The 20,293-nt window shown below is 42.3% G+C and overlaps 6 protein-coding genes across 6 annotated transcripts; 3 read left to right on the forward strand and 3 right to left on the reverse strand. All coding sequences in view use genetic code 11, as the record gives it.

The window, feature by feature from the left end:
- Positions 1–2,228: 2,228 nt before the first annotated feature.
- Positions 2,229–3,285, reverse strand: EGR_02905 (Methyl-CpG-binding domain protein; the record flags this gene model as incomplete). The annotated part of the gene is made up of 6 exons (XM_024492154.1): positions 2,229–2,255; positions 2,294–2,377; positions 2,412–2,560; positions 2,596–2,689; positions 2,722–3,043; positions 3,077–3,285. The coding sequence occupies 6 exons, from the start codon at positions 3,283–3,285 to the stop codon at positions 2,229–2,231; spliced, it is 885 nt and encodes a 294-aa protein (XP_024353349.1).
- A 488-nt stretch (positions 3,286–3,773) lies between these two features.
- On the forward strand, positions 3,774–4,258 carry EGR_02906 (Activated RNA polymerase II transcriptional coactivator p15; the record flags this gene model as incomplete). Its single annotated transcript, XM_024492155.1, has 3 exons — positions 3,774–3,839; positions 3,874–4,066; positions 4,173–4,258. The coding sequence occupies 3 exons, from the start codon at positions 3,774–3,776 to the stop codon at positions 4,256–4,258; spliced, it is 345 nt and encodes a 114-aa protein (XP_024353350.1).
- A 532-nt stretch (positions 4,259–4,790) lies between these two features.
- On the reverse strand, positions 4,791–8,596 carry EGR_02907 (FAS-associated factor 2; the record flags this gene model as incomplete). The annotated part of the gene is made up of 10 exons (XM_024492156.1): positions 4,791–5,066; positions 5,194–5,512; positions 5,904–6,051; positions 6,305–6,468; positions 6,607–6,847; positions 7,163–7,196; positions 7,397–7,535; positions 7,566–7,744; positions 7,778–7,890; positions 8,509–8,596. 10 exons carry the CDS (start codon positions 8,594–8,596, stop codon positions 4,791–4,793), a joined length of 1,701 nt encoding a protein of 566 aa, XP_024353351.1.
- Positions 8,597–11,406: 2,810 nt separating this feature from the next.
- Positions 11,407–12,951, forward strand: EGR_02908 (Nucleolar protein; the record flags this gene model as incomplete). Its single annotated transcript, XM_024492157.1, has 1 exon — positions 11,407–12,951. One exon carries the CDS (start codon positions 11,407–11,409, stop codon positions 12,949–12,951), a length of 1,545 nt encoding a protein of 514 aa, XP_024353352.1.
- A 125-nt stretch (positions 12,952–13,076) lies between these two features.
- Positions 13,077–14,434, forward strand: EGR_02909 (hypothetical protein; the record flags this gene model as incomplete). Its single annotated transcript, XM_024492158.1, has 4 exons — positions 13,077–13,322; positions 13,409–13,569; positions 13,667–13,830; positions 14,196–14,434. The coding sequence occupies 4 exons, from the start codon at positions 13,077–13,079 to the stop codon at positions 14,432–14,434; spliced, it is 810 nt and encodes a 269-aa protein (XP_024353353.1).
- A 251-nt stretch (positions 14,435–14,685) lies between these two features.
- EGR_02910 (phosphoglycerate mutase) lies at positions 14,686–16,281 on the reverse strand (the record flags this gene model as incomplete). The annotated part of the gene is made up of 4 exons (XM_024492159.1): positions 14,686–15,132; positions 15,538–15,804; positions 16,114–16,233; positions 16,270–16,281. 4 exons carry the CDS (start codon positions 16,279–16,281, stop codon positions 14,686–14,688), a joined length of 846 nt encoding a protein of 281 aa, XP_024353354.1.
- Between the last annotated feature and the right edge of the window lie 4,012 nt (positions 16,282–20,293).

Raw genomic sequence — 20,293 nt, forward strand, 5'->3', positions numbered from 1 at the left:
CTTAGTGATAAATTTGTGCTGCTGCCCGAAGCCTTAAAATACTGGGCGATTTTTTGTATTCTTGGGAATAAGTCCTACTGGCATTAACGACTGATCTCAGTTTACGCTTGCCTGGTTGAAAATTAATTCAATTTCCTAATGTGCATCAAAGCTTAATAACACCCATTGTTGGCAAATAGTACAAGGCCCATCTCAGGACAAGAATGGTATATTTTTTGTGTTGCACGCATTGGAAACCACCTTTTTACAATCCTAACTTAAGCTCTTCGATGAATCTCACCCACTAAACGTGCATGAGGAGGATTATCTCTTTACGACGCAGGGCCACATCCTTCCCATTAGTCACCTCCGAAAATTTGCCAAAAATCTGCCTAACAGTCCATTCAAAAACGCTCAGTTTACGAATCATTCACCTTTGGTAGGTTAATCCCGTCTATAAACTGTCACACTTTCTTACTCATCCTTTTTGAGATAATAGCACCAACTTCGACACACCTAAGAAATTTATTTGCTTTAGGTATTCACGGGGAGCACTCATACGTATTACATTTGGGACTTAAACCTGTTATTTTAATCTAAAACTTGTTAATTTATCGTAATCAACGGTGAATCGTCTAAATAAGCAAATTTATTTGCTTCGTCTCAATACTAGCTCGAGCCATTTCCGAACTCCAATGCAGTTAATTCCTTAGGCATTTGTAGTTGACAATCTAGCTTTCTCCATTCTTTTAGTGTGAACCGAATGGATGGGAAAAATTCTGGTAGCTTCTGATGTTCTTCTGCAAATGCTTTCTCCGCCGACCTCTTTACAATTTGTATACGTACTTTTTGAATAAACATCGCTGCTGGATATTACTGTTTTCCTTTCAGATGACGCAAACATATGATTTAACACACGTTTAGACAGCCGGCTTCACGTAGTGCCGGGCTAATGCTAGGATCTGATGACAAATAAGAGCCAAAGCGTTCGCGTGGAACGTTAAATCTTCCGCCTTAACAGAGGAGGTGCCAATCTGGTCGTGGAGTGAGGTTGTGCGAGACACGTGCCATTCGAACTAGGCAAATCGATAGAGATACCTCGGATTCGTTGGCGTAGCGTGTAAGAATCCGCATCAAAGGGGAAGAAATGGGCGCATTCGATACTAACGAGGCCTCCGGAGATGGAAACGGGATAAACTCCTTCATGACTAGCGAGAGTCCGACCATGGGAGTTCTACGAAGTTTAACTTTTTTTGTCGGCGAAGTTGAACCACGACGCGGGATCCCTGCTGATCTCGCTCGTCGTCTAAGTGCTTTTCCAGTAAAAACCATCGATCTGGAGGAAAGGTATCGCCGCAGCGAAGAACGTGTCAGAGTGAGTTACCCCATTCACCTTAGGTGGAGAGCATGTCATCTGCACCAGTGTCGATTGTGGTGAATCGCATGCCACAGCGGTAGGAACCTAAAACGAAAATTCCTTTCCGTGGGACCGAAATAGATTGTTTTCAGGACTTGCAGGGCAGCGTAATTTGTGGTCCGTTTTATTTGTAGAGGTAGGTAGTTACGTGTCTGTGCCCCAAGCCCCTCTATGTCCCACAATCACAAAGGTATGCAGGTTAACAGATGATAAGTGTCCCATTAAACAACTTTAAGTTCGCTTTCTGCCAATGCAATAAACAAAAGGCCTCACTGGTAGACATAGGTGTAAACCACTGATTTAAAGCTATCCATTTTGTCGAAACAGAAAATCAAAGAGGAAAGGGTGCGCAAGGTTCACGAACATTACCAACACGTAATGTCTACGGCAATGGAGAAGAAAAGGCAACGACAGTCGGGAAAGATGGGCGAATGCGAGAAGACATGCGCAGAATGACCCGCAAACGCATTTAAATGGAAGCAAATCACTAATCTATGATGATTATTACCTTTTGGTTTGGTGGGTATCATGATTTCACCTCTCTTCAACAGTTCCGTTTGTATAGCCTTTATTTGACATAAATTAACCATCTTCGTCAATTCATTGTTACCAAACTCTGTGGGCATGGGTATTGTAGATATCCTTGTTCCTTAGTATTGTAGCAAGCAAATTTTGGTAATAAGACTTGTGTTCCCCAGGATACAATAAAATATGAGTAGTTAGCAATTAATGCCTTCGTACACAAACAAATCTATTTCCTACCACAATGTGAACAAATTGTATGTACAAGGTACTAGGAGTATCCGAGGCGTCGATTGTAAAGTTTGAGACACTAGGCTTGATGGCCGTTTGAAGCCACCTGGAAAGAGACAAATCAAAGAAAAATTCAGGACATACCTTTCTGGCGGCTTGCAAGCGATCTCTGATATCCTTTACGCGTTGATATTGCTTACGAATATCTTCATCGGTAATGACGAAATTCTACGCTATGCAATAAGTAAGAAATAATAAACACCTTCACATATGGCTGATTCTGATTTAGCATAGCGCAAGGATTCTGCTCAACTGTTCTTTCCTGGCCAGTTATAGGTCCATGTTTTGAAGACAGTGAAACAATCAGATTCTGCAATAATTGACTTTTGTTATATCCGGGTACGCCAGCGGCTAGAGGCTACTGACATTTTACAATAGTAGCTTACATTCGATTCCTGGTGGTAGGGTGGAACGAATAAGCGTTTTCCCATCACGATGATCAACGGCATAACGATCGGACAACCGACGCTCCGAGAATAACTGGATAGTAGGGATATACCAAAACAATCTACCTGTTTTAATGATTCCTTTACCGGCGACTTGTCGGACCGATTGCTATCGTTATGATTCAAGACAATGACGGGTTCCGGGAAGTTCGGAGTTGTATTTCGCTGAAACCAATCGTACTCTACATCTTCTGTCTTGCACTCTGAAGAAGTAATTGAACGGAAAAAGCTACTTTTGACACTGTTTTGGTCACCGGAGTTTGGGATTCTATGTTTCAGTAATGAGCTTGAAAACTTTCCGGTACGCCAATCAAATGATGAAATATCAAACTTGTCTCCAAGTGCATTTTGCAGCTCCTTTTGCGTCTGGATTTTCATTCCATTGGGACTAAACAGAGAATAATGAGTTCCACAAGCCTACGACACATAAAAAACGACAGTTTTCCCGCTATTTAACCCATCCGGTCTCAGGATCTCCTCGCGCTTCCAACCGACTGGGAGAGCAGAGGCTGACTTTTGTGTAATAGGCACTGCGTGATTAATAGTTACTTTTTGAAACATCATATTCTGAGCGATTTGCTTATTGACACTTAAAGGAGACTGTGACACATACTTGGGGTGAGTTGCCATTTGTAGCCCAAATAAGCCATAAAACTCAGGCTACAACACCAAATGACTAAAGGACGTTTTATCATAATAATTATATTAGTCATATGTAAGAAAAGAGGTCGGTCAAGAATTCTCGGATTATGCACTATGCTGAAGTTTGTTGCATATAATCCAAAGTAGTGCTTGAAATTGTTGCATTTTTCTACCTAAAATCATGTTCTATATCTTATTGTTTCTACACCTGATGCTATCCTATAAAAGAAGATTTTATAAATTTTGTGCCTTTTAATAAACTACTGGTGTTAAAATCTCGCTTCCTCAATAGTTGTGCCTAGTACTAAAATTTTGTGTAAATTATAATCAACAAACAAATACATACTTTGACTAAAATAGTTCTACAAATAGAACATAAACTTGCGAACGCGGTTATTGCCACTCTTTTTAATCGATCACTGCTATGCTCGTTTTCAAGCGGGACTTTCGTGAGAGCCCATTTGGCGGCCGCCTTGATGCCTGGCAATAAAAGAGGAGCCGCTTTGAACAACGATTCTGACGCGTCGTTGTCGAGCCTAGAGGTTGTTTCAACTACTTTATTTATTTCAAACTTAGGGTGAACCACCCATTAAGCAGTCAAAATCCTCCAGCGATGTCAATTATGAAAAATCAGCAAATGGGGATAAAATAATAGATTTGACGGGGAAAAAGTACGTCCGTGTGCACTCTTTTCGTGGTCGAGTATTTGTGGACATCCGTGAGTATTACGAGGATAAGAATGACGGAGGATTGAAACCAGGGAAGAAAGGTATCTTCCTCTTGCTCTGTATCTTCTTCGATGTGCTCCAATGTTCTTTTTGAGTGATTTCCTCAACCAGAAGCCTTCTTTGTGGTGAATCTCATTTTTATTTCAGGCATCTCTTTGAACAGCGAACAATGGGATAACCTGAAAAGCCTTATTGAGATTATAGACTCCAATATAAAGGGGGCGAGTCTCTAGCTATTTTTTTTTAAAAACCTACGACTGTTTTGATGTAATAAAGCTCATCCTTTGGTGGTGTGTCTACCTGGCACTCTTCTTTCGTTTGCAGTCATGTCCTTTTTGTTTTTACGAAAGCTCGTGACATCCGCTTGGTTAGGTTTGGTCAATCGTCCGCCCGTCCTTTCATAGGGCCGGGATAAAGTACTATTCGGTCAATTGGTTTCCCTAACCCTACGCCGCGGTTCTGAAGTCTCGCGCACACCTCTGCCTCCTCCGGGGTACTCGTTCTCAGTTAACACCATGCGCATGACCTGAAACAGCATCGGCACCGGCAGGTCCCGTACTTAGTCGTTTGCATGGTGCCGTCTTTGATCTGCAACAAATATTCTCCCCAGACGAATAGTAATTTAAAAGGTTAGCTTCGCGGAAATCAGAAAATTTACAATGGAGACCAGTGAGATGTAAACCAGCAGCAGTGGCATAACCACGCCTAGAGCGCAGGAAACTGAAAGAACTGGTGCAGTGGAATAGGCAGTGTAATGCACAGCTTTCAAGAGTCCATGTCAAGGATGAAAAGCATTTCTGGGTGTGCGAGTCCTGCATCTTTGAAAGAGGGGGGATCCGTTAAACTGTTTGGCTCCCAATCATCCACCTGCCTGGTCAGAACGTCGTCGACGCTGTTGCTACCGTGATTTTCCTCGGGAATGTATTCCTCAATGTCACTTTCGTCTCCTGGACGGCATTCGATTATTCGCTTCGGGTAATTAGATTCCACAGCGAAGTGCTTTGGAGCATCCTCCTGGGAGATTATGAAGTAGTAGAGAAGCTAAAAAACATTAAAATATGCGCAATTCTCATGGTCAGACAAAAGACAAAATCAGTGAACATTGCAATTAGTGATCCATCATGGCTACCGCAAAAAATGTTCAAAGTCTAAGGCATTGAAGCCTCACTTTCACCGAGTCCTTGACAGAAAACAGGCGCTGGGCGCGACGTCCGTTCGGCAGTTTAATAGAGAGTCGAACAACCTCTGTGGAAACGGATGCAGAAGGCTCGGCAGGAAGTGAGGTGGCCCAGCGGCGTTGACGGCGAAGTCGAGCACGGGAGAGAAGCTTCTCGCGGCGCTGCGTCTCTGCGGTCTCCTGAGCGAGGCGCGCTTCCGCCTCCGCGTGTGCCGCACGTTCTGCCGCCTTTGCGCGGTCTCGCGCAAGTGAAGCAGCAAAAGCCTCGTCCTGTTCCTGCCGTAAACGCGTTGACAGCTCACGCTCCGCCCTGTAGGCAAGCCACCAGTTTACATCCACGCAGAATTCATTTAGAAAACAACCTATTCGGGGTCAGTGTACTGATAAGTGTCGACGTCAATCGTGCTGCTCAACGTTACGGGCGTTTAAGCAACATTTTCTCAAAGTAGAACGGGCAGCACAAAGAGCTTAACTAGAGTGCGACCAAACGACTGCATCTTCGGAGTGTACGTTCGCAGCGGAAAACCAACAGGTGCGTTTCGAGACGTTTAAAAGCCTGTGAGAATTCATGCTAGAAACTTCACTTATGATAAAACTGTCACTAAGATTAGGCAAATGCTCCTTATGGTGGTGTGAGGTAAGGTGAGGGAAAAAAAAGGTGTCTGTTTCAAATGTATGAGTAAAAAGGTAAGTAAACTTACCTTTCGGCTCGTTCGGCCACCAAAATGCCTTGGTGGTCATTCATTATTTTCGTGATATGTTGAATTAAGATGGGTGCGCTAGTGAGACCCTCAATACGACCAAGAAGAGCCATACGGGTAGGCGGACCGAAAGACGTCTGTGAGTAGGCTTTGAGCAAAAAAGGACGGATTCATCTAAGACAACCGCCATGTCGACCACGTTAACGCGTTAAAAAAGTGATTTATTCAAGCTTTTGACTTTTGCTCAAATTTTTGCCTTCAAAGAGATCGGTGCAGTCTGGGGCGTTTTAGATATCCCACAACAAAGATATTTGAAAGTTTGGAGCTACTTTAACTCCATGCTGAAACTTCTAAATTTTATGAAATTTTTCTAATTTAAGATAGAACACTATGAAACTGACCAGGGTCACTAGATAAACCAACAACGCCGATGAAGGGGTACGTATGTTCTCTAAGAGTCTGAGAAACACGATAACCCTCAGCAGAATTAACATTGCACGCCCAAAACAACAATTGTTCCGTGTTGTTGAGGAAATCCAGTAGAATTGGATCAAGAAGAGTATCTCTGAAATAATACAGAGTTGTTAAAATTAAAAACAATAGTGTTACCGAAAATCCAATAGTCCAAGGTGATTTGCACAATCGTAAAAATCTAGCAACCTTAAAATACATTTAATCCAAGCCCGAGAATAACGCGGCTTACCGGCAAAATGCGTCGGTGTCTTCGTGCGAGTCACCATGGAGGTAGATGATTAAGAAGCGCAAGCTTTGTTTGGCTTCTTTCAAAGCTTCACCGTAAGTACCGTTGTAGAAAGGGGGCACAGGCGGTGAAGGCATTACCGCATCTACATCACTCTCTTCCTGAACTTCGTAAGCAGCAGACAGGTACCTTCTCTTAAAATCGTCGATGAAGTTGCGAACGTCGTCCGCAGGATTAGTTATTACTAAAGAAAATATGTAAATTCAAGAAATGCACACAGGGGAACCGTCTCAAAATGCACCGGGAAGCAAATGGGACCAATTTTTTTTTCAGTCAGCACAAAATTCATGTGGACAACCCTTATTTCAGTAAAAATCATGCTACCCGATTAAGCAATAAATAGATAAAACTAAACAACAATAAGGCTAACAATAAGCATAGGGTAAATGGTGAATCACAAACGGTAGTAAAAACTACCTCAATAAGATAGATTACAGAACAACCACAAAAGTGTTAAATGGCCAAGCCACCCATAAAAATGCACTTCATTACAAATGACTTACAACGGCGAGAGTCTGACCAAATGAAAGACACTAAAATTAACGAGATTAAAAAATTTACAGACTAAAAATAATTTTGAAAATAAATATCAAGCAGTGATGCACCAATAATTTGCATAGAACACAAACTGAAGTGAAGGGAACAAGATGTATAAACCCCCCAAATAGCAATATAATAGCGGTAAGAAGTGAATGAGCTCAATACATTCTGGAACTAGTGTATTTAGACTTACATAGAAATTTGAATAGATCACAAAATAAGTTGCATGCAAAGCGAAGCGGGGCGAACACAAATGAGGAAAATTGTATGTGCCACGGAAGCCGATCACGTGGAGCGTAATAAATATGTTGATTTTGCGGTGAAACATCAATCTAGGAATGAACGAATGATGTGCTGCCTACCGGAGGAGGAGGAAAGTTTCTTCTACGAACTCGTTGATCACTTGGGTCACCGTAACCCATAAAACTATTAACAGCCCTCTAAAATCCAAGTTAAGAAGAAATGAAATTGCCTCAAGATCCCAACTATTTGATTCCAGGATATTTTTTGCGACATCATCTTCGTTGATACCAGAGATATCCTGCAGCTCAGATTAAGGAATACCGGATCAAACTTTAAAATGCACAAGGGCTGACAACTGACGCTCATTCAATTGTGACTCGCCGCCAGATGACGTGACCTCCAGTAAATCATCTCTAGCCGACGCCATCCAAATAACAATGTGGGCTACAATATACTAATAGTCCAATTAAAAGCACGGAAATAAATAGGAAGGCCTTAATGAGCATAATTTTAAAGGAGAATTAACAGCTCAATGAAAAACACACAGCAAAATAGAGATAAAAAGACGTACGTACATTGGCATTTTTATTATCCATACTAGAAATATGAATTAAGTAGTTACAGTAAAGGGGGAAAATTCCTTCTTTCAGGCTAGAAAATCCAATTCCTTGATTATGTAAATGCTTTTCCCTATGCTCTTACTAATAAATTTGATCATTTTAGGTCTACTAAGAAATGATCATACACTGCTGTAGGACGAGGCTCGTTGATCTCTTCTTCTCCGGTGTTCATACTCTGAGAATATCCGGGCCGATTTGATTTTTTTATGTTTATCGTTTAAGGTAAATAAGGAAGTAGGTACAATGTAGGAGGGGTTTGTATACGGGACTCTTCTCCTATTTGTGGGATACTGACAGCTCTTCGGTAAGGAGGTTTGATTCGTCCGACCGCCTCCTATCTGAAAGGAACATTTAAACAATATAAGTACTACACTGCTGTGGTGTTCTGAGACTTCCTTGGAGACAAAAGATGACACGATGTTTGGACAGAATATATGTATACATGCATTCGACACACAGGAGCGACTGGAGCTACTGCCATGGCCCAATGGCCAACCCACCCTGCGAAAGATGCAATAGTGGAGACACATCGCGCCTATCCGAACTCGATAATTCAATAACCAACCATTGTACTATAGAGCCCTTTCTCTCCTTTGAGCGTCTTTCCCTGCGCTTCTCTTGGTCAATCTCCCGCGTCAGCTATCACAATGTAGTCGATAGTGTTAGGAAATACCTACCGGCCAACCTTGTTAGTCACCCAATTCCCATGCAACTGAGGGGATCCTTGTCCGCAACATTACCGAACCCTCTTGGCAATTCTACGGGAGCTGCAGTTCCGTCTAGTAGGGGAACTGGATTTTGGGCCAGGGAATTACACTCGTTATTACACATATCCACAGCTAATCGTAGAGGAACACTGGCCTAAAAGTTTGGTAATGCAACAAAGGACGAAATTTAACGTAGTTTTGTAGGGCAGAGTTTTGCTCATATTCCTCCTTGCCATGATGTTTGCAATTCAGAGCTGTCCAGCTATATCTACCTGGGTTCTATCCAGTTAGTAGAGGGGTGGGGGAGGTATCAGGTTTTCAAATATTTAGTATACTCGTATAGGTACGGTAGGCACCTCGGTAACGAAACTTCCAAATGGAGCATGGTTAATATCGCTTCCATTTTTATAGTATTCCTGTGGCACATGAGATCGGGGTAGTTGCCAGAGGTTAACGTCATTTTCAGCCCTTCCGTCAGGAATCATCACCGATTCTCTCATTCGTAGCGCTTGCACTAAATCTACCCCGCAAAGGTTTGCCACTCAGCAATCGAAATTAGTACAGATGTCCTTTAAGATTGAGCTCGATTTCCGCTTCTACCAATTTAGCGCCCCGAGGTTTCCCTGAAGACGAAATAAGACATAGTTCTTGGGCAGAATATCTATATTTGACATACAGTAGAGCAAAGGGCTGTTGATAAGGTCCAAGGCCGGTCTACCCGGCAGAGGTGCAGTGACGATGTAGCGTCCCGAGACTCCCTGAAGACGAAAGAAGACAAAATACTCGGGCAGAATATATATATTCAGCACGGAGAAGGTGTCTGGGCTATTGGCATGGCCCAAAAGGCCAGCCCACCCAGCGAGGTACAAGGGGGCTAATTCGAAGTACAAAAGTGGCGCCTCACCAGGACCGAGGGATAAACCACTATCGTATTACAACGAAGACTCAAAGTGGACCTTTCTTAAAACCAAGAATTCAATAAACTACCAACATGTTACATTGCTTCCAACAGCTAACAAATTATGCCTTCTTTTCCTCCAAGTTGTTAAAAGAGTCCTATATTGGTTTACCGAAAGAATCATTTTAATACGTTAAGACTGGTACATATAAAATTAAAAAAGGCAGAGCAGTCGGCTTATAGTGGAATGCTAACAAGTTTAACTTGTTTGAGACTGTATGCTCATAAGGACAAAAATAAACACAATGAAAAATAAACTTTCTACACCTATTTGCAAAGGATCTTCATCTTTAAGACGACCTTTTGCCTTTATTACCTCTTTATTCATTTGGAACCCAGATACTTTCCCAACGTCATAACAAGCCATATCGGCAACAAGGAGAACTTACTGACACTTGTATAAAAGTATAACGCAATGAAGTTTGTATCAAGTCGCATCAGGCCGAAGCAGAGAAAAAGAGCATATGCTATTAACGTATAGTACAGGCGGAGGGCTATTAGTATGGTGCAAGGGCCATGTCACAGGTTGGAAGTATAATCAGATGAAAGTAGTGTACCAGACAGTGAAAATGCAATGCATAGTTGTTTAACTAGACCTCCTTAACATAGTGTAGCGTCCCGGGACTCCCTGAAGACGAAAGAAGACACAATACTCGGGCAGAATATATGTATTCAGCACGGAGATGTCTGGGCTATTGGCATGGCCCAAAAGGCCAGCCCACCCAGCGAGGTACAAGGGGGCTAATTCTAAGTACAAGAGTGGCGCCTCACCAGAACCGAGGGATAAACCACTATCATATTACAATGGAGTAGGTAGTAAATACGAACGTTGTAACCAATCAGACATCATCGGCCACCGAAGGGAAAACGTAACCTGAATGCTCTCAAACCCTTTCATTTATTGCTACTCAATTTAATTTGCCCTCGTCCGGCTTCCCTACCTGTTTCCATAACACGAAACCAGAGGTTGAGGGAAAAATATTGAGCATATTGTATGACAAAATATTTAATCATTTTAAATGCGATGGAAGCTTAGGGGTAGCAGCTCTGATTGGAGGCTTGAGATGTAGAATCCCGGGTTTAATTCACCGCAGATGTGCTAAACTATAATTTAGCGTGGTTGCGCATTTAACAAAGAAAACATTTTGGTGTCCACAGGCTGAGCTTCAGCTCTGTTTCTTGGCATACAGCCTAAGCTAGGAGCTCCCAAGCCCTTCTGTACATTATAAATGCATATTTTCTTACGATACTTTGGTTTATAATGAAAATGACACAAGTTCAAGGGGCTGCACACCTTTGTGATGTAAATTAAAAATAGCTTTGCGGCCTGTAAATGTCTACGAAATCTCCCACACAGCATTATTCAAAGATTAAGTAAACACATTATTTAATTTAAGGGTCTCCATTTATTTCACATCTTACCATACCCCAGTTAAAACCCCTTAAACATCTCTTCTGCTTGCCACTTGTTTAGTATTATTTCTTTGGGCAAATCATAAACTTTTAAGAAGAATAAAAGCTTTTGAGTTTTTTTGGACTGTCAGCTTTTCACTGCGAAATTTCCGAGGTGCACACCAACTTATGAATTTAAATGTATGATGACATTGGTGCTCGCGTCCAATAACCTGGCTTTCATTGTGCTAATATCCACCTCTTCGCATGTTTGTGAGCAGGCATGATGAACGTCGTGAAGTTGAATGGCATCAAAGTCTATAATTTAACCACTGATAGATCTCTGCCAGAGTGGGCCTCAAGAGCCGAAAAAAGAAAACTGCTGGCAAAGGATCCTGGGGCAGAAAATCATATCGAGTTGATTCATGAATTAGAAATGCCTGATGCGTCGACGTTTATAACCTGCTCACCGGATCAGAAGTACCTTTTCCTTCTCGGCCGTTATAAGCCTCGTGTTCGTTGCTACGAACTTGGAAACCTTTCTATGAAATTTGATCGTTGCGTTGATTATCTTCCTACGCGAATGACATGCTTGAGCGATGACTACTCAAAGTTCGCATTGTTGGAAGAAGAACGCTGGATTGATGTGCATGCAGCTGGTGGCCATCATTTCCGTTTTCGAGTTCCGCGACCTGGTATTGATATACATTACACTTCATCCAAATGTCATCTCCTTATTCCGTCTATCGGTGATGCTGTTTATCGGATGGATTTATGTGAAGGCAGGTTTGCCGCTCCTTTATTATCCTCCTCTTCTAATTTATCAAATAGCTACAATGCAAGCTGCTATATGCCAGAGCTTGATGTCCTCCTCTCTGGTACGACTAGAGGTGTTGTTTACGGCTGGGATCTACGAAGTGGAGAATGGACTTTTAATCTTGATGTGTGTTCTTCAGCTCCAAGACCATCGGAACTGAAAACTTTTGCCCGTTTTTCCTGCTCAAATCTTACTCACAGAGATCCACTTAATTTTGCTGTTGGTACAGCCGAGGGTCTAGTACATATTTATGACATCCGTCAAACTACAAGTCCATTGCACACCAGGGACACCGAATACAGACGGCCAATCAAGACGATCAGTTTTCACGATGACAAGGTTTTGGCAGTGGTCGCTCATTGTCTAAAAATCTGGAACATCGACACTGGAAAAACCTTTGTGGGATTCGAAACTGGCCCCTTCGATATAAACTGGATGTATCACTTTCCGAAGAGCGGGCTTATTATGCTTGCAAACGAGTCACCAAAAGTTTCGCGTTACTTCATACCCCTGCTTGGGGAAGCACCACACTGGTGCAGCTATCTCGACCAGCTGATAACTGAAGTCGAACCTGATGTAATGACTATGTACGACGGGTATAAGTTCCTAACAAGACAGCAGTTGCTCGAATGTGGTATGATGGACCTGGTTGGCACTCGGTTCTTGCGCGCATATATGCACGGATACTTCGTTTCAAATAAACTTTTTATGAAAATTCAGGAGAAGATCAATGCAACTATCCCTTACGCGAGATCTGTCACTCCAACTAACATGCAAACTGTTGCGAAAAAAGAGGAGAAGCAGGCGATAATCGCACTGGAGATGGAGGAGGCAGCCGAAGATAAGCGGTTCTCTAAGTTAAAGCTTTCCAAAATGACTTGTGATCCTGCCAACTCGGAATCTGACCTAATCCGAATCCACCAGGCTCGGTTGGAGAAAAAACGACAAAAAAAGGAGCTTCGCAAGGCGAGAGCAACACGTGCCAACGCTCTCATTCAGGGAAAGGACTAGTCGTGATTCCTCCGTTACTCATTGTACTTATTTGTGTAAATAAAATCCTCAGATTTATTACAACCGATTTCCCATTGTCTGGTTATCATAAGAGTCGTTTTAAGATGAGTGCTTTTTTTAGAATTATGAACCGAGGTAGGCGCCGCGGAGGCGTAAGTTCAGGTTTCACAAGCCTTCGTGATGGTGTGAAACGAAGGCTTTTTGACCCATTTACCTTGCCTGTTGCTCCTGACCCCCGAACGGTAATTAGTCGGCTGATCCCTCTTTCGTTCACTGAACCTCATATTCCCTCAGCATTACCACAATCGGATTCCAATTTGTTGCATAGAAAACCAGAAGAGGGTTCAGAAAAAGATTTCAAACTGCAATTGGTAGGTGAAATTGGCCAACTTGAGGCGGTTGACAGTTTGTAACCAAAGGAGTTTTAGATTACGCCCTAAGAAATTCATCGGAAAAGCGGAAACCGTCGTCCAAAGAAGGAAGTATTAACTCGACAGGATTTATAGCACCATCAGTTACGAGCGTACAGTCTTCCATTGCTCATCTTCTCCTAAAAACTGACGAGATAGCCTTTTGGGACAGCGACTTCCTCTCCCTCTTCTCAAAGCCTCCTGAGTGGTCAGTTTAGTGGGCTAAAGACGGAGAATTTTAATGCATCCGTAGTTTGTGTTATCAAAATACTAGTTTAACTCACGGTTTCTTATACTTGCCAAAGGTACCCAAGCGAGCTCACTGACAAGTTGAAAAGGAAATCCCCCACCACGCCAGGCTCAGCAAAGCGTGTTAGATTTGACGACTCTTCAAAGATGGCCGGTGGTGACCGTTCAGCTGAGATGATACCAGACCAGGCTATGCTCGATGCTGCCGACTTCAATGAAGGTAAACACTTTATCACCTTTATCAATCAAAATCTTCTTAAAAGTGGTTTACAGCCTACGCCTAAATAACACGACCCGGTTTCAAACACCATTATTGGGTAATCAAAATTCGGCAATGGGTTCAATCCTTTAATGAACCAAAATGAAAAATAAGGCAAACAAAACAAAACAAACGTGAATTTGACTTCCTGTATCGTTGGTTTTACGATTTCGGAAACCTAAAAAGTGACATTAATATTATTTGTATTAGTTTAGTATGCAAGTTCAATTTAAATCTGTTCCTATCTCCAAAGATTTATAGTTTGAAAAGATTGAAAATGTTTAAAATGCATTATTGAATTTGGTGTGGCTTTTTTAAAATCACAGATGATGATGGCGAAAACGTGTTGAAGGAAGGGGTGGACGAGCCTGTGGAGGCGGAAAATCAAGAGGACAAGGACTCCGAGGACGGGCGATGGAACGGGGAGCCAGTGGAGGAGGAAGAAGAGGAGGGTGACGACTATTGCGAAACCTACTTTGACAACGGCGAGGGCGATATCGATGATTTCAACGTGCAACTGCATGAGATGGGCGAGGATCCTGACGGTAGCTCCTACTACGACTGATGTGCAATGTCGCATGTACATCTTCATCTTCCCCACACTGCGTACCTACTATGTTGTGAATACACCCCTTACTTGCATCCCCAATTTAAAGCTATCAAATATTGATCCTGGCGAAATTTTGTCCTGGAACAACAGGCGATCAGAGTGATGTAAAAGGGCTGTGGTTTTACAAAACTTGTTTCCACGTGTAACTTCTCCGTGAGTTAACTGCTAATACGTTCGTGGGATGGTCGGGGTGAATTTTCACACATCTACCTGGCCATGGGTAGTCCAGCATATTCATCGTCTTCTCGAGCGAAGAAGAGGGTTTCCGTACCAGAGCCTGCAGAGGCAACAGGCTTCCCCTCCACTGTCTCCACGGCAGGCGCGGTGGTTGTGGGCCCTTTGACCGTGTGGGCGTCGACACGAGCGTGGTAACAGACGGCGTCAATGGGGAGTCGATCGGCAAGGTGGCTGAGTTTGTAAGGACATGGGTGGCAACGACAGTTCTTCGCCGCCTCCAAGGCTGACTCAAATGCGGCTCGCAGGAGAGTGGCTCGTGCAGCCAATTGCTTGCAGTGAGCCACAACCCCAAATTGGTTGAACTGGCAGTTCTCCAGTACTGCTATCATCTGACACTGAGCGGGAAAACCGAGGCTGCGCTCCGAGAGGGCATACAGAATGTGATTGAACTCGCGAATCCATTGTCCATGGCTTACCTGAAAAGGAAGCCATCTTCCAGCATTTTAGATGGCTTAATCACTAAGGTCATTCAAAATTGTGGTTTTTTATCTGATTTCCGATAGATGGTACGTCAGTGATTGGCTTCGATACTGGGTGAATTTGTCATTTAAAATTTGATGACCATCACTGCAGTTTGAAAGCTTCGGCAGGTATTTATTCTAGATATAGCACAAGCCAATAAAACTGTCAAATCTAGAGTGCACGAGGATTTTTTCGGTACTAGTACGATTTTCTCGTACATTCCAGAAAATGTACCGTAATTAATACAATTCTTTGGCAAAAAATCTCCCTATAAAACATATTTGTAAACAAATTTTCTTTCCTAATCTGCATCGCTGCTATAATATGGCCCCAAAGAGGTGGTCATAGGAAACACTCACCAGGACAAAGTGTCCAGCATAATCCAAGTTCTCATGGGAGATATCGTCAGGAAAAGAAGAAAGGCGTTCATTTCTAAGGTGGTGTGGCGAAGAAGCAAAGGCCTGAGATACTGGTGGCTGTCGAAGAGGTAGCAGAACTGGCAATGGAGGGGTATCTGCGATCTTTTCCAGTGATCCAATAGATGGGAAATCAGGCGTCGGTTTGGTGGGTTGATTCACGGCAAACTCGCACAAGTCAAAAAAGAAATTGAGCGCTCTCCAGAAGATCTGTCAATTGCACAAAAAAGGACTTGATAAATTACAAAAAGCACCTGAGCTACGCGAATTTTTAATATAAGGTTGCGTTATAACAAATGAAAGAAAATGCAAATGCGTTGAGAATTGTAGACCTTAAATCAAGTAAACCATGCAATTAAGAATTCTTGAGATAGTTCAGATCTTACTCTAGCGCTATTCCTGAACTGAAAATAGTGAGAAGCCAACTTCAATTGTCAGCATTTGGAGTGAGTTAAGTCAGGCGAAAGAAAAAACTAGCGTGAGGTTGATTAATTTGCTGACTCAGAACATGCTTCTCACCTGATGGCTGCATTCACCCTGACAATTGCGCCACATTTGACACCCCATGTGATTAGATTTCGTTTCGGCGATAAATTCATGAATTTGCGATCTAGGTTTCCCATTGTTCAGACCAAAATTCTGTACATACAATGGAAGGTAAATGCAAGCACTTACTCGCTCCCGCATTAGAGGATTTGTAAATAAAGGAATGGGTCTTTCTTTGCAACTTCTCCGAATGGCTTCTGCAGTCTGAATTGAAAGGAGCGAATATACTGTAGAACAAGTACGCACGCTGCACGGTTAAAGTGTATAATACTGTTTAACACCAAATTTGCTTGATTGAAATCATACCCAATGTCATTAAACAGTTTGTTAAATACTCAATAATTTAGTTTGATCTGGCAAATTTAGATGTGCAATCAATTTGATAGATAACTGTCAGCGTTGCACTTTGCGTAAATAGGTCTCCCTGTATCAGTCACATATAACGATTAGTTACAAAAAATCCACTAACCACATCACGGTCACTCTAATATTGGGACGCCTACAGATATTGGCGAATAGTGACATCACAATTCACATTTAAGAAAGTGCACACACTCACATGCACTCGCAGATGAAGTTAGAAGTTAGGGCATCGGTGCCAGAAACATGAAAACCCAAACTACATTATAGTAGTCAATTAATATTAAAATATGCATTAGCAGCCACAATCAGTAAATTTGTCAGTAATTCATGTTTTAAAATTTGAAATTTAGTAAACGGTGTTTAAATAGTAAGGGAAGTATTACATCGTTTCGACACTGAGAACCTTAAACACGTCCCGCAGTGTAATCAATAATGTAAATGAACAAAGCCTTGCACATACAGAAAAAGCCCTCTTTAAATCACTAGCAAAAATCCCATCAATTTGCAGATTTTTAAGGCTATTTCCAACATTGGTTGCCTGGATTTCTCCAACTTGCGTAAGGGTGGTATCCAGATGACCTTTGTAAGATGAGTGAAAAAGCGAAAACCGAACCTTGGATTATTTGTGTCAAATTTTCGTTAGTTTGTGCACTAAAAATGAATACCAAAATCTGGGACCTACTGTCGTACTACTGTAAGATAGAAACAAATATGATCCCTCGGTGCCATTGAGAACCACACACAAATTTCATACTAGCGCTAGCCCCTCTTGTTGCAAAGATGGGAGCGGTTTTGGTACATTAAATAGTTCAAAAATTTGTAGGTTGACATGTAAGGCAATTCTAAAGTATTCAGAAATCAATGTACTTAAAAATATTTGCCTTAGTGGTGGTTACTTATTAAGTAGCATTGTACAACATTATGTGACCCGAAATCTAAGTTAAACGTTGATTACTTTGCCCTATTATATAGCAGAATATTTAAGCACGTTATAGAAATAGAGGAAAATGCTATGCAAATAAAAGTTGACATAGTATTTTAAGAATTAGACGTGTATGTAGACGAATTCAAGGTGAAAACCTGCTGTCTCTTATTCAAACAATATATAAGGGTTGATGAAGGTGAATGGTTGTTTGTTCCACTAACGATGACGTGGTACAACAATTGTAGCACGATTCTAGCTTACCCCTCTTCCCTAGCCTACTACCCTTAGAACCAAGGGGCTGGTTCGACCGGAACATATTTATTTGTAGGACAAGGCTCGTAGGTCTCCTCTTCCCTGGTCCTCATACTCTTAGAACATCCAGGTTGTTTACTAAGGCAAGTAAATGAGGAAAGCCAGCACAGATGTTAGGGGGGTGTGAGCATGTAACCGCTCCTCTGTTCGCAGGCCGTTGTCTCTTCAGTCAAGAGGTTCAGTTCGTATCCCCGCCTCCTCTCTGAAAGGAACATTAAAACAGTATAAGTATTACATATTGGTTATCGCCAATGGGGATAGACAGTTTTAGGAAGATGGTGACACTGAGCTCTTCTCTGGTTCGCGGGATGCTAGCCGATCCTCAACCACGAGGTTCGAGTCCATTGTTCGCAACTCCTTTAAAAAGTCCATTTAGTTGTCTATTTAATTGCGTGGCCCACTGCGTCTTTACAGATATGATTCACTGGAATGGTCTTATGGCGTTCTAATTGTGGTCGTAGCCTGTAGACCTTCTGTGTGTTCATAAAAGTCCTCTTTACTGCTCTTCCTTGTGACGTCTTCAAAGATGACTTGGAGGGCTGTAGTGAAACCAGAAGAACCCCTTTACCTGTTAAATGCGTTTTTCGCTGAGTACTGTCAATAACTGTAATGCTTTAGTGGTTTGTTTGACCCTCTTTGATCGTGAAAGGTCTCAAAGGTACGCGGATTGCATTTCAGTTGGCCGGCGCAGACTCCGGATCCTATCAGTAATCTCGAATCTTCTTGAAATCTCGGGGCACTACATTTTTGGTAGCGGTATTTAAGTCCCGATCCTGTGCGCTATAGGGATCCTGTTAACAACTGAGGTGACACTAGCTGCGTGTCATCTCAGAAATTTTGTTACGGAGCTATCTGTAACAGTCCCACCTCCTCCGCTTCTCTACTAGCTGGACAAAACCCAGTTAGATACGGCTGGGTAGCCCTAAAGTGAAAACAAAGTGGCAAAGGGGAGTAAATGCGAAACCTTACCCCCACCAAACTATTTTAGCCCAATCCGTTGTTAAATGACTTCGCTTTTAGGTTAATGTTCTTACGACGATTGATGGGGACACAAGATGATTAGCACACTCCCTATTCCATACTACAGTTCTCAAATATGACGATACTCCAGATCGTGTGAAGTTAACAAGATGGATCAGTGACGTTATGGTCAAGTAACTTCTTAGTCGCACGGAAACTCGGTGACCGCACAGCCGATTCGTGGGTTGTTTTTTAAAGTGTCGGCTACCTCGTGATAGTCGACGTGGGAGGTTGATCAAGGGGAAAGCTAGAGACGACTCTTCAAAAGAAGTGGGCCTGTGCAACACCTTCGTTTTTTTAACTCTGTATTTGTTTAATTACGTGAGTAATTAAGTCCTCTAGGCTTGTGCTTTTGCTCAGCGGCATGGTCTCCGGGCCACACTAGTAGCCTCAGTTCTTTTAAAAGACTCAAGACTCTACACTAGTGCCATTTGATCTACAAATAAGTCATCACTACATATCGAAGAACCATACATAATGCCTATTAAACTTGCATAAAGCGATTAACATCCGAAGTCTCCAATAGCGAAATGTTTTTTATTAGCATTGTTACTGTTGAAGTGCATTGATTCGAATCCCTTTGTCAAAACACCTGACCCACCTTAGATTAAAATCACTTGTAAAAGCACTTTTCTTTGTAGTGGTTTTATTAGTAGCTAGTTCTGGGATTGCGTGTAGATATGTTACCAAGTCCTGAAAGTGTGGAGTTCCCCACTCGTAATTTCTCTTCGTTCAAATGTCCAATCGCCATTGGTTCCAGCGTTAGACGACCTTTCGGAATTTCACCGTATTTCTAATTCGCTTGTTACGCGCACACTTGATCGCGCCTAGCTGAAATGGACGGCAATTTTGGAGCTGGTTCTTTTAGTTCAGTTTAACAATGCCAAAAGGACAAATATGCAACTAGGACGTCAGTGTTCCGTTTGCAATGCAGGTCTAAAGAGAACGCGTAACAAGTGCGCCTTTTTTTATGGACCACGGTGCGTTGGTGCCAGCACGCAAGCTTAATCAACACAGTGAAATGTGACTGCATGCAAAGGCTACAAAAACAGGACTTTTATTTGAGCTGGCTGTAAATCCCACTCGGTGTAGCGTCCGTATATCAGTAGCTTAAAGGAGAAACACTGCCCTACAAAAGTGAACTAAGACGCGCACTAGACTAATTTTTGCAGTATGCGATCTTAAATTAATGCCGAGAGATGATGCTATCAATTACATCGAATCTAATTCAGTTTATTAAATTGTGGGTTAACATTTCATTACCCTTAGTATCCAGTATCTTTCCATTGCACTGAGCGGTTGCATCTGAACTGTGTAGAGGCGATGTTGATGCAGTTTCACTCAAATCGGTTTCCAGTCTTCATCGGGCCTCTGAACATGGTTGTATTAATGCTAGAGAACAAGAATGGTGGGCGCTGTTTTCACACAGTAGCAGCACAACGGTGTCGCCGAAATCGCACTTGCCAGTTTCGCAGCGCCGTACGTTGGTGCTCCTTTCATGGTTCTTTACCTGAGTTAACAATGTCTGTTTCT

Source organism: Echinococcus granulosus (assembly GCF_000524195.1).
Source record: "Echinococcus granulosus chromosome Unknown EG_S00014, whole genome shotgun sequence".
Lineage (NCBI taxonomy): Eukaryota > Metazoa > Platyhelminthes > Cestoda > Cyclophyllidea > Taeniidae > Echinococcus > Echinococcus granulosus.